The 13244-nt window shown below is 43.8% G+C and overlaps 1 protein-coding gene across 3 annotated transcripts in view; it reads right to left on the bottom strand.

The window, feature by feature from the left end:
• LOC144146967 (uncharacterized) overlaps positions 1–13244 on the bottom strand; it is a 494123-nt gene that overhangs the window by 58741 nt on the left and 422138 nt on the right. Inside the window, exon 1 of one of the 3 annotated variants that reach the window (XM_077678955.1) lies at positions 1581–1804. The exons of the other annotated variants lie outside the window; for them this stretch is intronic. Coding sequence (XP_077535081.1) covers positions 1581–1685 — 105 coding nt within the window. The 5' untranslated portion in view covers positions 1686–1804. Of the gene's footprint in view, positions 1–1580; positions 1805–13244 lie in introns of those variants that run through there. 3 annotated transcript variants of the gene reach the window in all.

Here is a 13244-nt window from a genome sequence, read left to right as displayed (position 1 = left end):
TGAGCGTGCTCAGTTGGGTCCCTCTACCCGCCGACCATAAAGTAGCGTACGCTGGCCGCTACCGTATAGCTCTCTATTACTGCGGAATTTCATTTTTGCAGCCCAAAGACAGACAGGACAAACGAAAAAGCAGGACATGACGCTCTCTTCACTTCAACAACTTATATTCGAATTATTATATATAGCGAGCTTGCCTACAAAAACCGTAATAATTACCCGCATAAAGCATATACACAGGCTCGCTCTCTTAGAAGGCACATTATTCGAGTTTTGCCACTTCTGCTTCAAGATGCTCCCGGAATGGCGAGACAAAACATGGTTCGGCAAGTTTTTAACGTGGTAGGCGTATACCACCTTCCTCGATCTTTGATCGCCATGCCTAAAACATGATTGCAGTATCAAAGAAGGTCACATCGCAGCCACATTTCGGACAGTGCATTGGTAAATGTCTTCACTTCACTCCTTTTAGCTGACTGCAATTGTTTGCTAACCGAACATTCGCACAACAACCTTTTTGCGGATATGACTACCGCCGCACGCGAAGTAAATGTGTACTTCCTGTTTGCTGTCAACACATGGTCCTCGTTGGCCCCCTGTGTGGCACACTAGAGCCTGCGCCTTCACTGCCATAGCCACGCAATAATAAAACTTCATCGTCTGCACCTAATAATCTCATGTGTACTTTGTCTGGGACGTGAAGATCGCCTCGACCGCTGGCAAGAGCAAAAGCGTTAAATCAATCACAGCCGTAGAGCCAATGCCCCCGAATATTTTCGAGCAAGGAACGCAAACGCAAGTGTGATGGATATCACCATGCCGCCAAACCATCGTAAATCTTCCCCAGCCCAACCTCGATGTCCGGAGCTTGGGCTGGAAGCTCATTGTGGCGTCCCGCCGCACGGCAATATTTAAAAATCATCGTAATATAAGATAATATAACATATAATAAAAAATTCGAGGACAGCACATAATTGTAGCGCCGCCCGAAAAAGTTAAATAAAAGAAGAAAAATCATTCCGCCTGCCCGTTTACAGAACTTGTACGTGTCGCGAATCACATCTTGGAGTTATTGTTGTTCGGTGTGCCACCATCAACGGGTACTTATATCCGACCATGCCGGGGCACCTACAAAAACCTAACGAGATGGAGAAACGAGTGGTGGAGACTCGACTTGTGTCTATGTCCATTCGATGATTGACGCTCTTCAATAAAAATACCAGGGGACAGTAGGACGTCAACGGGAATGTTGTAAACAAGCCAATTGGCATCAAGAGCCGCTACAGAGCGGAACGCGTATTTAAGTGAAGATATTGCCGTAAAGTACACCTTAAGCGCACGCTCCTATCAAGCCTACGCACCGGCGTGGTAAAACATCACCGCTGCCCACTATAGATAAACCTCTGCATTGCAATTTTTACCATACGGCCAGCTTCGCGGGACTGTCCCATTCACGCGGTTGAAGGGCTCTGATTTTTTAGTTTTTTCTTGTCCGCTTCTGTGATGCTCTTTTACAATAACTCTTAGAACCACCCAGCATTTCCAACGTTTTTCTCTGAGCAGGAAGCGATAGATTTTCTTACCAAGGAAATGTTGCATGGTGGACCAGAACTACCGCCGCATGTTTCCCCCTTCACAGCCATTGGCGTAAGGATGCCAAGTAGCAGAAGACACAAAAGTGCAATCATTTCGCTCTGGATGACTGGGTTCCTCACTCAGAATTCAGGGCAAGGTTGCGCAGTGATCTCCTGACTTATGCAGTAGCTTATATTGGCCTCGCCGCATCAGGCATTCGGAAAGTCTCCCCAATCAGAACCGTTATTCAGTGCAGAGAAGCGACTGTTTTGATGAAAACGAAAACAGCTGTCCTTCAACCAGCCATTTACCGTGCTTTGTGTCGCTTCTACGAAGCAACCTGCGCTGTTTGCTTTTCCCACAGGTGTGTTCAGCTTTGTGAATATAAGCCTCACGTTGCTTGCCCTTGTCTCTTGCATGAGCCCGTGGCTACCTATACTTGCTATTGAGCCACGTGAATACATCGCATGCACAAGGGCGCAGTGCTCTAAAAATGTTCCCGGTTTTTGTACCGCTCGTATTCTGTGTATATAGTTTTATTTAGTGCGTTGGTATGTTTTTCTGCCGCCGTTCCTACAAAACGTCGTTGTTTTAGACCTTGGGGTCGTGGATTGTGGTCGTGGATTGGCGTGGATTGTGGTCGTGGTAAACTTGTGGTCGTGGATTGGCTGAATACAATTCAGTTTAGTAGTAGTAGAAATATTTGTTGCTTGGTGAGGTGGATTAAAATTTGCGTACCATTGCCTTCAGGATCTCCACCTAATCTTCCCCTTCCTGGTATCGAAGATACGGAGAGTCGCCACTCATAACTTGGTTCTGTAGAATGCAAAAATCGCACCATTGGACGAGACACTTCTCTACGTAAAATCCAGTGTAACCTGGGGAAATAATGTTCTACGAAGCAACATGCGAACTCCTAGCTTGCGTAGGTATGGAAAACAGGTTGTCGACACAAGGTTGCTTTTGGAGAGTGTTACATTACAGCTTTTAATACCACAAGGTATACTGCATGAGCGACAATACCCAGCAAACCACTGATATTTCGGCGACGTCCAATAAAGTTCTGAATGTCAATGTGCTAGCAGCATATATACTAGCTGCATATCAACCGGACGTCACAAGTACATACAATTTCTTTATCAAAACCTTGCGATGCAAACAATACGTTGCTGGTACCTCATGTTCGGACATCATTTGAGTGTATGTTACAGACGTATTTTAGATGTCGGTGGTGGTTTGTGTACGCTATGTAGAGCTATGTTACCTGCGTACTTTAGACACCTTTGGTACTTTCGTATTTAGGTTTTTATGGACGTACACCAGTACCTGAACGAATTCATCTATAGCTCTGGTATACCACTCGAGAAGGAGTGGTGATTTTACCCGTACAGGGGCTTATCCTAAGGTTTCTGTCCTCCATGCGCCTTCCAGGTAAAAGGCACTTGTAGTGATTTTCCTAAATAATTGAAACAGCAGCTCCCATGCCCAGTTACATATGCGACGGAACACCTTGCAGGTTTAGTGCTACCCTAAGGGCGCTGCTCATGCAGAAGCTGTGACATCGTTCGTGGGCAGCTGATTGTCGGCACTCGAAGCCCTAATTTGGAAACCTTGCCTAACTTATCGAACATTAGCCTTGTAGTCTCGTTGAACGTGCCCCTTAAGGTGCCTCTAATTTGCGGAAATGGCAATGCGCCCAACTTCGGTGATCCACACCGATTTCCTCTTTGCGGTGGCCTCAAAAGAGCACACCACGAAAACGCAGGTGACAGAAGAGCACTAAGAGCACCTCGTCAAAACAGCACGCGACGAAAGCGTGCGCGACAGAATCGCACAGCGGCAAAGAGGCACGCGACAGAAGAGCACAGCGGCAGAAGGCCACAGCGTCAAAACGGCACTGGGACAGAAGAGCACGATTTTATCTAACGCCTTTTTTGGGAACTACTCAGATTTTAACGTGTGTAAGATCATGATAGAGGCGCGAACTATTTTCTATGATCTTGCGTCTAAAGCTTTTACGTACGTATTTTAGAAAAACAGTTCGAAAATAGGTTAAGCCCCTAAGTTATCCCATTACCCTTTCGCCCTGTTTCCTTTCCTGTATAACTTGTTACTAGCACATGACTAACGTGAAAGTTTTTGCTATTCCAGTGATGTACTATTTTTCCGTATTTTTATTCGTGTCCTTTTTTGTTTCACGCGAACATTGCACTTGCAAATGTATTCCGAGTCTCACGCCGAGGGTACGATGTCTTCTTCCTAACCACATTGCTTTTATTATTACATTATGTAGGGCATTTGAAAGAAGTAAAAATCAGTTACTGAAAACAACTTGTGTTTGAAAAAATATTCAACTGTAAAAGCTACGACCCCCTTCTGGGGAAAACTATTCAGACGCTGAAAGCAAACGCATTTGTCGAGAGCCAGAAATATAAAAAAGAAAATGCTCTCCGTGCATTTTGCTATTGACAAGCTACCTTTTCCGTCTTCTCCCGTGTGTAAGCAGCATATATACTTGTTCCAAGCTCTGCACCTTATTTTGGGCGGCGAAGTGGAATCGTGTTTGTCTAGGTCCGCAGTCAAACCGCTATCGCCTAGTTCTCCGCTGTGAGCCTCCCCAGAAATACCACTTCACTGCAAACATACCCAGATGCAAACTTTCTCTTGGTAATAGTGCAATAGAAAGCGGCAGTTGTTAGGTAATAAGTGCAATCGTACGGCTCCCGTCATCTAGAAGTATTTATGAAGTGCCACTCTCAAAAGATCACAGTTACACAAAGCTAGACATGAAATAGAAAAGTTACACAAAGAGACGCAATAACTCCACAACTATACACAGCTGGTTTGTCACGACTATTACGGAGCTCTATTTGGCAGGAGATAAGGAGGGTACATGCGAAAACACGTACTTCTCAACTGTGTTTCTTTGATGCCATCATGTTTGGTGAGAAAGGAGAGGTTAAACAACAAATTTCCAATAGGTGGACCAGGTAAAATCGGGCGTCGTCTCTAGTATGGAATGGAATTTATGATTCTATTATCAGGAGGATGCCAAGAGGTCCTCTTGTGGGATATGGCAATAAGGGTAGGGAAAGGTGGTCTATACAAATCTTTTTCACGGCACGACTTCGAGCGTCCACGTAATCCATTAAGTTCGTTTACGCACATAGGGATACCATACGTACGCTTCCAGTAGTGGCAAAGACGCTCTGAGACGATGATAATACGGGTATTCCTAAAGAGTCATTCGGGAGCCACAAATTGTGCCCTTCAGGGGTCATCAGCAGAGGAGGTGACGATCCGCCATCATACTTCTTTATAGAAACCTGTTTTACGCCACATTACAAAACTTCTAAGGTCACCTTAAACTACCATTGTTGAAGCATCCTATAAACGTAAGAAAATAAATACAGGTGCCGAAATTATTCTCTCTTGGTTAACCGGTGATTCAACCCACAAATACTGACTTTTCGCATTATCTATACTGCGTATCTTAATTCGTTTTTATTATCCCGCGCTCTCCTAAGTATGGTAGTTCTTTACAGAATCTAGGTACTGGAATGCAATATTTTCTTCTGTATTGCACTGTAAACTTTCATGAGGTGATGAAAGTGCCACCATGTGGTGTTGTTTGCTGAAGTATCACTTCTCTCCGGTCTTGTCAAGCTGATTTACAGCTTTTTCCCAGAGAGCCAGAGAAGAGACGCAATTTTAAGCAATGTTGAAATATATTTCAATTTCAATTGATTTTGATTTGAAGAAATTCGACGTTACCTAATCGTAGGATGGTGGGCGTTCGGGAAGAACTGACAAATTATTTGCAGCAGGCCACCGCTGTCGCTAAAGAGGTTCGGAGGTTCCGAAATACAATTTGCGCAGTCGTAAGGGGCAGCGCAGTTCGAAAAGCTACTTCGAAAGAAAACTTGGAAAACTCAAAGCCCCGGAAAGGAGGATGATTTGACTAAAACGGGGAGGGGGTGGGAAATATTCAAAAAAGTTCTAACAAACGTCTGAACGCCAGCCTACCTCTAAAAACGTAGGAAAAGTATATTTTGAAAACAAAATATTGCATGAGAGAAAACCAAGCAAAAGATTCACAACGCCTTTTAAAACATTATGGTCATTGCATATAAAAAAGAAAAAGAGAGAGAGAGAGAACGCAGTCAAAATCCGAGAAAAGAGAGAACTAGGAATAACCATAAACACAAATGACGCAGAATAGGTGCAGTTGGAGTACGTGCAAGCGACGCTCGCATGGGAATCGGCGTCAACGTCATTGTTATGACGACGGCCCTGATGACTGATTCTTGAGTAGTACCCGGCAAACTTCTCAAGTTTCCTTGGGGTTGACGTCCGCCTTACCACGGCTTCTATTTACGCATAAAAAACGCATCTGCACTGGTCTGCTTATCTGCAGTGTACGAACCCTCGTACGTAAATTTGTTTTTTCAATTCAGACGGAGCCTATTTTTATATGCACAAATAACAAATATTTGCTGTCTAATATCGCCAAAAAGACTTGAAAAGGGGCTCTAATGCATGTTCAAAGTGTTTACTTCCAGTTTCATTACTAATGAAAGCGTCTGTGATACGACGGTTGTCTGTATTTTGGCTCGTTCATTTTATGTTTGTTTTGTTGTAACGTCCTCCTATCAATCATGTTTAATAAAATAATTATAGCACTGCCACCATCTTCTTCTCGTCCTTTTCAAAGACATGCTGTTTTAGACGAATGCAAATGTGGGAGGAAGGTCACAGTGTTTTCCCTCCAACAGTCATACATAGTAACATACATGTATCCCAATCGCACCCTGCCGGAATACCTCAACCAAGATCCCCGAATGGCTTCAATTTGCTGGTGAAAAATGAAGATACGTAGACACCAACGTACGTGTCGCATTTCCGGCCTATTGTTGCATGCGTTTTTCGAAATTGTGCGGAAACAGTGGTCGGGTGACACTCTGACACTCTCCAGGAGCGGCTTATCAAGACGAGATGACACTAACAATGTAGATTATGTTCACATTATTCTTGCGTTTAGGTAAACCTGGAGCTCTAAACCGTCTAGCTTGCACCCTCGGCGTTAGCGTCATTCAAGGGTTCTTCGTTCTCCTGAAACAGTAGGAAAAAAATACGGCTATCAATAAATACAACAGTCAACAAGAAACAAAAGAGTAATAATTGCGGCCATTTTGTTGTTTTGGTGCACTACAGAACCTTGTGCTCTATGCTCGGACCGTGTCAATTGTTAAGTCGTGATAAAGCTCCAACAAGTATAGGCTTTCAGAATATGCTATCACCATCTTAAGTAGCGCAAATGAAAGGTTACAGCATGAAATGTTTCTGGTGCATAGGTGTTAGGAAGAAAAACATTGTTACCGATCAACAAATTTCGTACATAACTCGCCCGCTACTTCGCTGCACAAAAGCCATAAAGGTTTTCTCACAATTGTCCGGTCCCTTCTCTTATTAGAGGCTCGTGTTGCAGCTGGTTATTTCCATGCGAACTTTCTCTGAATGTACTGGGGTTATAAAGGTTGCAATTTGAGCGACTCCGGCTGAAAAGGGCTATGCATCCTAAAACTAGTTTGTTGGCCCTGAATCTTGCCTTTTTGTAAAACGTGCGTTATAGAAACCTCTCATTTGCTTATTTTAGTAATATACGACTGAAACAAAAACTATCCCGAAACTCGAAATAAATGGTAGTTTACTTAGTTTGCGGAAATTGACACTTGCTGTTTTTAGAGCGAGGGTTTTACTTTTAATGCGTAGCATTCTTTGCCGAGTACCCCTACCCCCCCCCCCCCCCTCGCCCCTGCAGGACCATGTAATGCCCTGCATATCCACAAAAATGCAGATATCTCGGAAGTTCAGCCTGTAACCGCTATAATGGCGTAAATGGAGAAACTGGCCGCACGAAATTGTGAAAATTAAAAAAATGAGCAAAATATAAAACAATTACGGCACAATGTGAAACGTGTAACGCCTTGCATTTCTAACGTAATGCAGATTTCGCACAAGTTCCACCTGTAACCGTAATATTAGCGTAAATGGAGATAATTGGTTGAACGAAATTTTGAAACACGAAAAATATAAAATAATTAGGGAAAATGGCGAACCGTAACGCCCTGCGTTCCCAAAACAATGCACATTTCGGGAAAGTTCAAAATATAATCGTTATAGTAACGTAAATGGAGATAATTGGTCGGACGAAATTTGAAAAAAAACCAGAAACTAAGAAATATTTTTTTAAAAGTTCAGAAAATGGCACAACGTATAACGCATGGCATTTCCACAATAATGCATATTTCGGAAAAGTTTCACCTGTAATCGCTATAATATAATAGCGTAAATAGAGATCATTGGTAGAACGGAATGCTAAAAATTAAAAATATATTAGAATATTAAAAAATACGGAAAATGTGTAATCGTATAACCCATGGCATATCCACAATAATGCAGATTTCGAGAAAGTTCCGCCTGTAATCTTTACAATAGCGCGACTGGAGGTAATTTGTCAAACAAAATTAAAAAAATAAAAAAAATAAAAATATAAGACAATCAGCAAAATGTGAAATTTGTAACGCCCTGTATTTCTGCAATATTGCAGATTTCGTGATAGTTCCAAGTGTAACCATCATAATAATGTAAATAGAAATAATTGGTCGGACGAAATGCTGAAAAACTAAAAAATAAGAAAAATATTGAAAATTTTCGGAAAATGTCAAGACGTATAAAGCTTAGCATTTCCACAATGATGCTGATTTCGCGAAAGTTTCACCTCACATCGTTGTCATTGAGCAATTAGACATAATTGTTAGACAAATTTTGAAACACTAAAAAAATACGAAAAATATTAGAAAATTACGGATAATGGCAAACCGTGTAACGCCCTGCATTTACACAATGCAGATTTTGCGAAAGTTACACTTGTAATCGTTATAATAGCGTAAATGGAGATAATATTGTTACGGGACTAGGTGGGCAATGCCTCACAGCCCCTTGACCGAAGAACGATTACGACGATAACGACGTTCCTGGCGCGCATCTTGCGCAAGGTCTGGGTCATGGCCGCTATGCACATTCTGTAAATAGATCGCTTCACCCCATCCCATCGTTCGTCTCATCTGTGTCCTGCCGCCACGTAACCATCAGCTGGACAGGATTTAGAAAAAACAAGAAATACGGCTGGAAAAAACTCACACGCAAGAGAAGCGGCATACATAATTCTCTGAATTTCTGCATACATTTTGTTCTTGTTTCAGTACGGAAAGGATAAAACTCTGTAATAACCACACTAAGCCATTAAGGCCATTTCTATATATTTGTAAAACTTTTTGAATTCAAGCACGATTTTTTTCAGGCACACGCGTCATAAATTAGTTAGCCGCATAGGACTGTGTTGATGTGAACCGGTCTTAAAATGCACTATATGTATTTACTGGCGATGAAACCGGCGATACCCGGTTGGACTACTATATGCCTCGAGCTTCGCGATCGCTGCGCCACCTGCCCCCGCTTCTCCGCGGCGCGTACGGGATGACCGCTGCGAAGCTAATAGCAGCTCAGGCTGTGTTTTGGTTCTCTTTCATTTCTTTTTGGCTTTTCACGTCCTAAACAACTTGTTATGGTGATGTCTGTAAGCAAATAGCACACTTACGGCACTTCAAAAAGAACCTCCGTCCTGGCGGATTGCTCGAACGCCAACAAGAGCTATTCGGGGACGCGGTACTGCAGGCTTCTTCGCCGCTCTTACGTGCGTCCGCGACGGCAGCAGCATATCACCACTGTCACTTCCGCATACGTCAGACGCAAGTGAATTCTATTGTCGCGTCATTTAGACCTGACACTGGCATAGTGAAAGGTTGGATTCGTTTGCAGATCGGACAACGCGTGCGGCTTTGTTTCGAATATATACGTCATAGAAAAATATGATTCGGGGATGTGATTACCTAGTACCTGACAATAACTTGAGCCTTTTATAGAAATAGACGCCACGCGAACATGTTAACTATATTCCAAGTCTGTGGGTCGTGAAATATGTGCCCACTCCCGCTTATAGTCAGGACCAAGGAGAGGTAATGAAATCACGGAAAAATAAATGGTCTGGAAAGTCCGGAAGCAATATAACAGCTGGTACGGGAGTGAAAAAACCCAGCGCAGCTTCAGAAATTTAATTCACCTTCGCCTTAACTTAAGTAAGGTAGGACACACTGGACCAACTAGATGCGAAATGCGCTGATATTTTCCAAGACAGAGGGGAGGGAGGAAGGCGCTTAACTATCGTTGTGTACAAAGGCGGAGCGGAATCAAAGAACGACCATTTTAGAAATTACACACACAAGCGGCGCGTTCGATTCTAATTTGATTTTCGAGTTTAACGAACAGCTCATCACTCGGCGGACACATTTTTTAAAGTATACAGTAAGTACTTTCAAAAGCGGTAAAAGGTGTCGTTGGAAGTGTGGTATCTGATAAGGCCCTCGGATTTCACTATTGCGCTGGATTCTGCAGGCTCCCAGTGTCATATGACGATGTTTCCAGGAGCATTTAGTCGCGGACGCAGATATAAGTGGACGATATACGTTCCAGATGATGAAGGTTTCGAGACTGACCTCGCGACAAGGCGACCCAGCAGTAAATTCGTTGTCGTGAGCGGACTCCCGCATATAATTTTGCATTATCCATCGCACCTATTGTATAGAATGTCCGTGAAATTTATGTCACATTGGCTTGTTCAGGGTAGTGATCAATATCTGAGATATGAAGCGTTACTGGCGTTCTGACAGGTATGAGTGGTCATCTAGAATGTGTAAGCACACTAAACCGATTTACATCACAGTGTACACCTGTCGCATGAGCATCTGAATGACCGCTGCTTAGGGAGGCACTGTTAGTAAATTTCAGGGCAGTGGAATTACAGTTGGCTCCATGCGTATGCCGGTTTCGCGACGCCGGCCTGCGACACACACCTGGCGCTTACGCGGACCCAATGTACCACACTACGATCGCGTCAGAAGCATTTACACTCTCGTAAATACACCACACTTGTGAGAAGACTGACTGTTCCACATAAATATGTATTTTCAACGCATGCAAACGGGAAATATCAGTCGCGAACGTGCCGTGGTGAGCGGGCTGGGGACTCCCGCGACTGCTTTCGAAACGGGCCGCTAGGGGGTTTTCAGTGGCGCCCCTACAGGCATCGCTCGAGGCGTATAAGAATGACAGAAGTAGGTATAACATGTTCTGAAATATTTCCTACTGGTGTTAATTAGTTCGTTCATCCTGGAGTTGTACACTGTTCTGAACTCCCACCTGCTGTTAATATATGCGCTCCTACCGGAACCGTGTGGTTAGCTGCGCGCGGTAACAGTGCCATGGTACAGCATATAATGTGGGCTTGTGCAGAAGACCCATTTCCTTCTATTAGGTCCCCTCACCAGTGGATGGAGGTTTTGGGCCTCTCGTATCCCATCTTCATAGAAGGAGCTCGTTACTCGAACGGATGAAGTCCCGCTCCGTAGGGCACCGCCCACGACACCCTATTCTTCTTGTCAAGAAATGTTGTTTCCCTCTCTATACCTATGGCAAGTGTTATTTCAGTGGGTGTGATGGCTAACTATCACTGTCAGCTTTATATTCAGTAATATGGGCTTCTACGCGAGCCGCGTGATTACGGAAAGTCCCAAGAAATGCACGCTATGGGAACGAGCGAAAATTCAATTACATTGTACTGCTTGGGGGCTGCTGTTTAAAAATTCCGCAGGCCCCTTTATATCATTATTAGTTTATATCTTTATGTAAATTAGGTTTTCGATACATACTGCGCAGCATTTGTAAACCAAAACATTAAATATACCGTTATCTATGAATAGTTTACAGAATTGTGTGAAACCGCGTAACTTTCCCTAAACCTTAATTCATCCTATCAGGGCGCTCCTATGAAAGGAATCTTGTAAAATAATTTTTAAATATTTTGATGGGTTACCCATATCATCAAAAAGTCAATCGATATTTCAACGGGAGTGCAACAAAAGAATGTCGAAATTTTTGTTCGCGATTTTTACTCTCTGAGCGACGTAATTTTAAATAAATTCAGCCATATTTAGCACTTACACAATTATAGGAAGGTCCTCTTGAATCTTGACGTACCTAGAACCAGCAGCTTTGCCGAAGCGTTGACATCACCTGCTAAACTTTTTTGGTCCGTCAGGGTTGTAATGTATTTATTTATTTATTTATTTATTTATTTGTTTATTTATTTAGTTAGTTATTTATTTATTTATTAGTGCCCGAAACCACAAGCTTTTAACAGGCAAGCACCAGCAAGGGTAGGTCCCGTATACGCAACTCTCAATGGCGGCTCCCGGAAACAAAGTCGCACCAGACGACTCGCAAGAGTTCCTGCATATTACCCGCACTTGCCAGGTCGGCATCGTTAAAAGACACTACTGATGTTTCACAGGATGGGACATACGCCTCTCCCGCTCGCAAAGCAGCGATTTCACACAAGCTTTCTATCACCATCATGCCGTGCCAAGGTGAGATTGACCAGGCATTGCAGGAACTGGCACTAGAAGAAACTGAAGCTGAGCGGGACTACGCGTCGAAGATTAGGCACTTGCAAAAACAAATTTCAGAACTCCAAAAATCTCTTGAAGCTGCGAAGTCCCAGTTTTCAAACCAAGCCAAGGAACGTAAAGAGCGCCGTTTGGTGTGGCAACGCAGAGAGGAACAATTGCGGAAAGGGCGGCACCACATCCAGGCGCATGACCGACTTCAGCCACGATCCCCTGACAGCCCCAACCCACTTTCCCAATCTGAAAATACTGCCAGCAAACTGAACTGTGTGAACAATGTGTCCAGCACCGCCAAAGAAGGAAGTGTTCATTCCACTGTACACTTAGAGCACTTTCTTGCAGACATACAGTCAGCAACAACTAGCAATACAGCATCTTATGGGGCAACAACAGCACACAATGCTGCATTTCATACAGCAGATACTTGCTCGGTTGCCACAATTCACTTCAGCCACTGAAACGTAGTCTAACTAAGCCACAACATCGACCTCAACAACACCTCTACCCTTAATCTGGCTTCAACCACTATGTGAAGATGTCCGGACGCCCTCCATTAGAACTGCCGCAGCCTGTGGACATGCGCCAATGAACTGAACCTGGTGTTTGACCATATCGGGCACCTCGCTCTCCTTCTACTGCAAAAGACAAGGGGTACTCAACCGGTAATTAGAGGCTACGACGGTTACTTTCAACCTGCTATCGTGCATAGCGCGAGACACGACAGTTCGGAAAGACTGGTTCAGGCACAAGCCACAGTGTTTGTTCGTCGTGATGTACCTGAGACGCCACTGAACACAGTTGCATTTTGTACAGATTACCAGGAGGTGGTAGCAGTAAGATTCAGACTGACACCACGCAAGACAATGCTTGCACTATCGGTGTACATACGTGCACACACAAGTGTGCGCAGACGAGCAAATTTCGCGTGGCTACGGGATCTTCGTGCGCAATATCCGCGTGACGTCATACTGATGTGTGGTGATTTCAATGCCCAGCATCGTGACTGGGGATGTTCTCTGAACTCTGTTCGTGGGAGGCGCCTTAGCGACGAAACTGACGCTGCTGGCCTTGCATTGGCGAACGCCACCG

Source organism: Haemaphysalis longicornis, unplaced genomic scaffold, assembly GCF_048455015.1.
Source record: "Haemaphysalis longicornis isolate Haplotype H1 unplaced genomic scaffold, Haemaphysalis longicornis Haplotype H1 scaffold_7, whole genome shotgun sequence".
In the NCBI taxonomy this organism is placed as follows: domain Eukaryota; kingdom Metazoa; phylum Arthropoda; class Arachnida; order Ixodida; family Ixodidae; genus Haemaphysalis; species Haemaphysalis longicornis.
The sequence above is the reverse complement of the archived record's forward strand: the minus strand, read 5'-3'. Positions and strand labels throughout refer to the sequence as shown.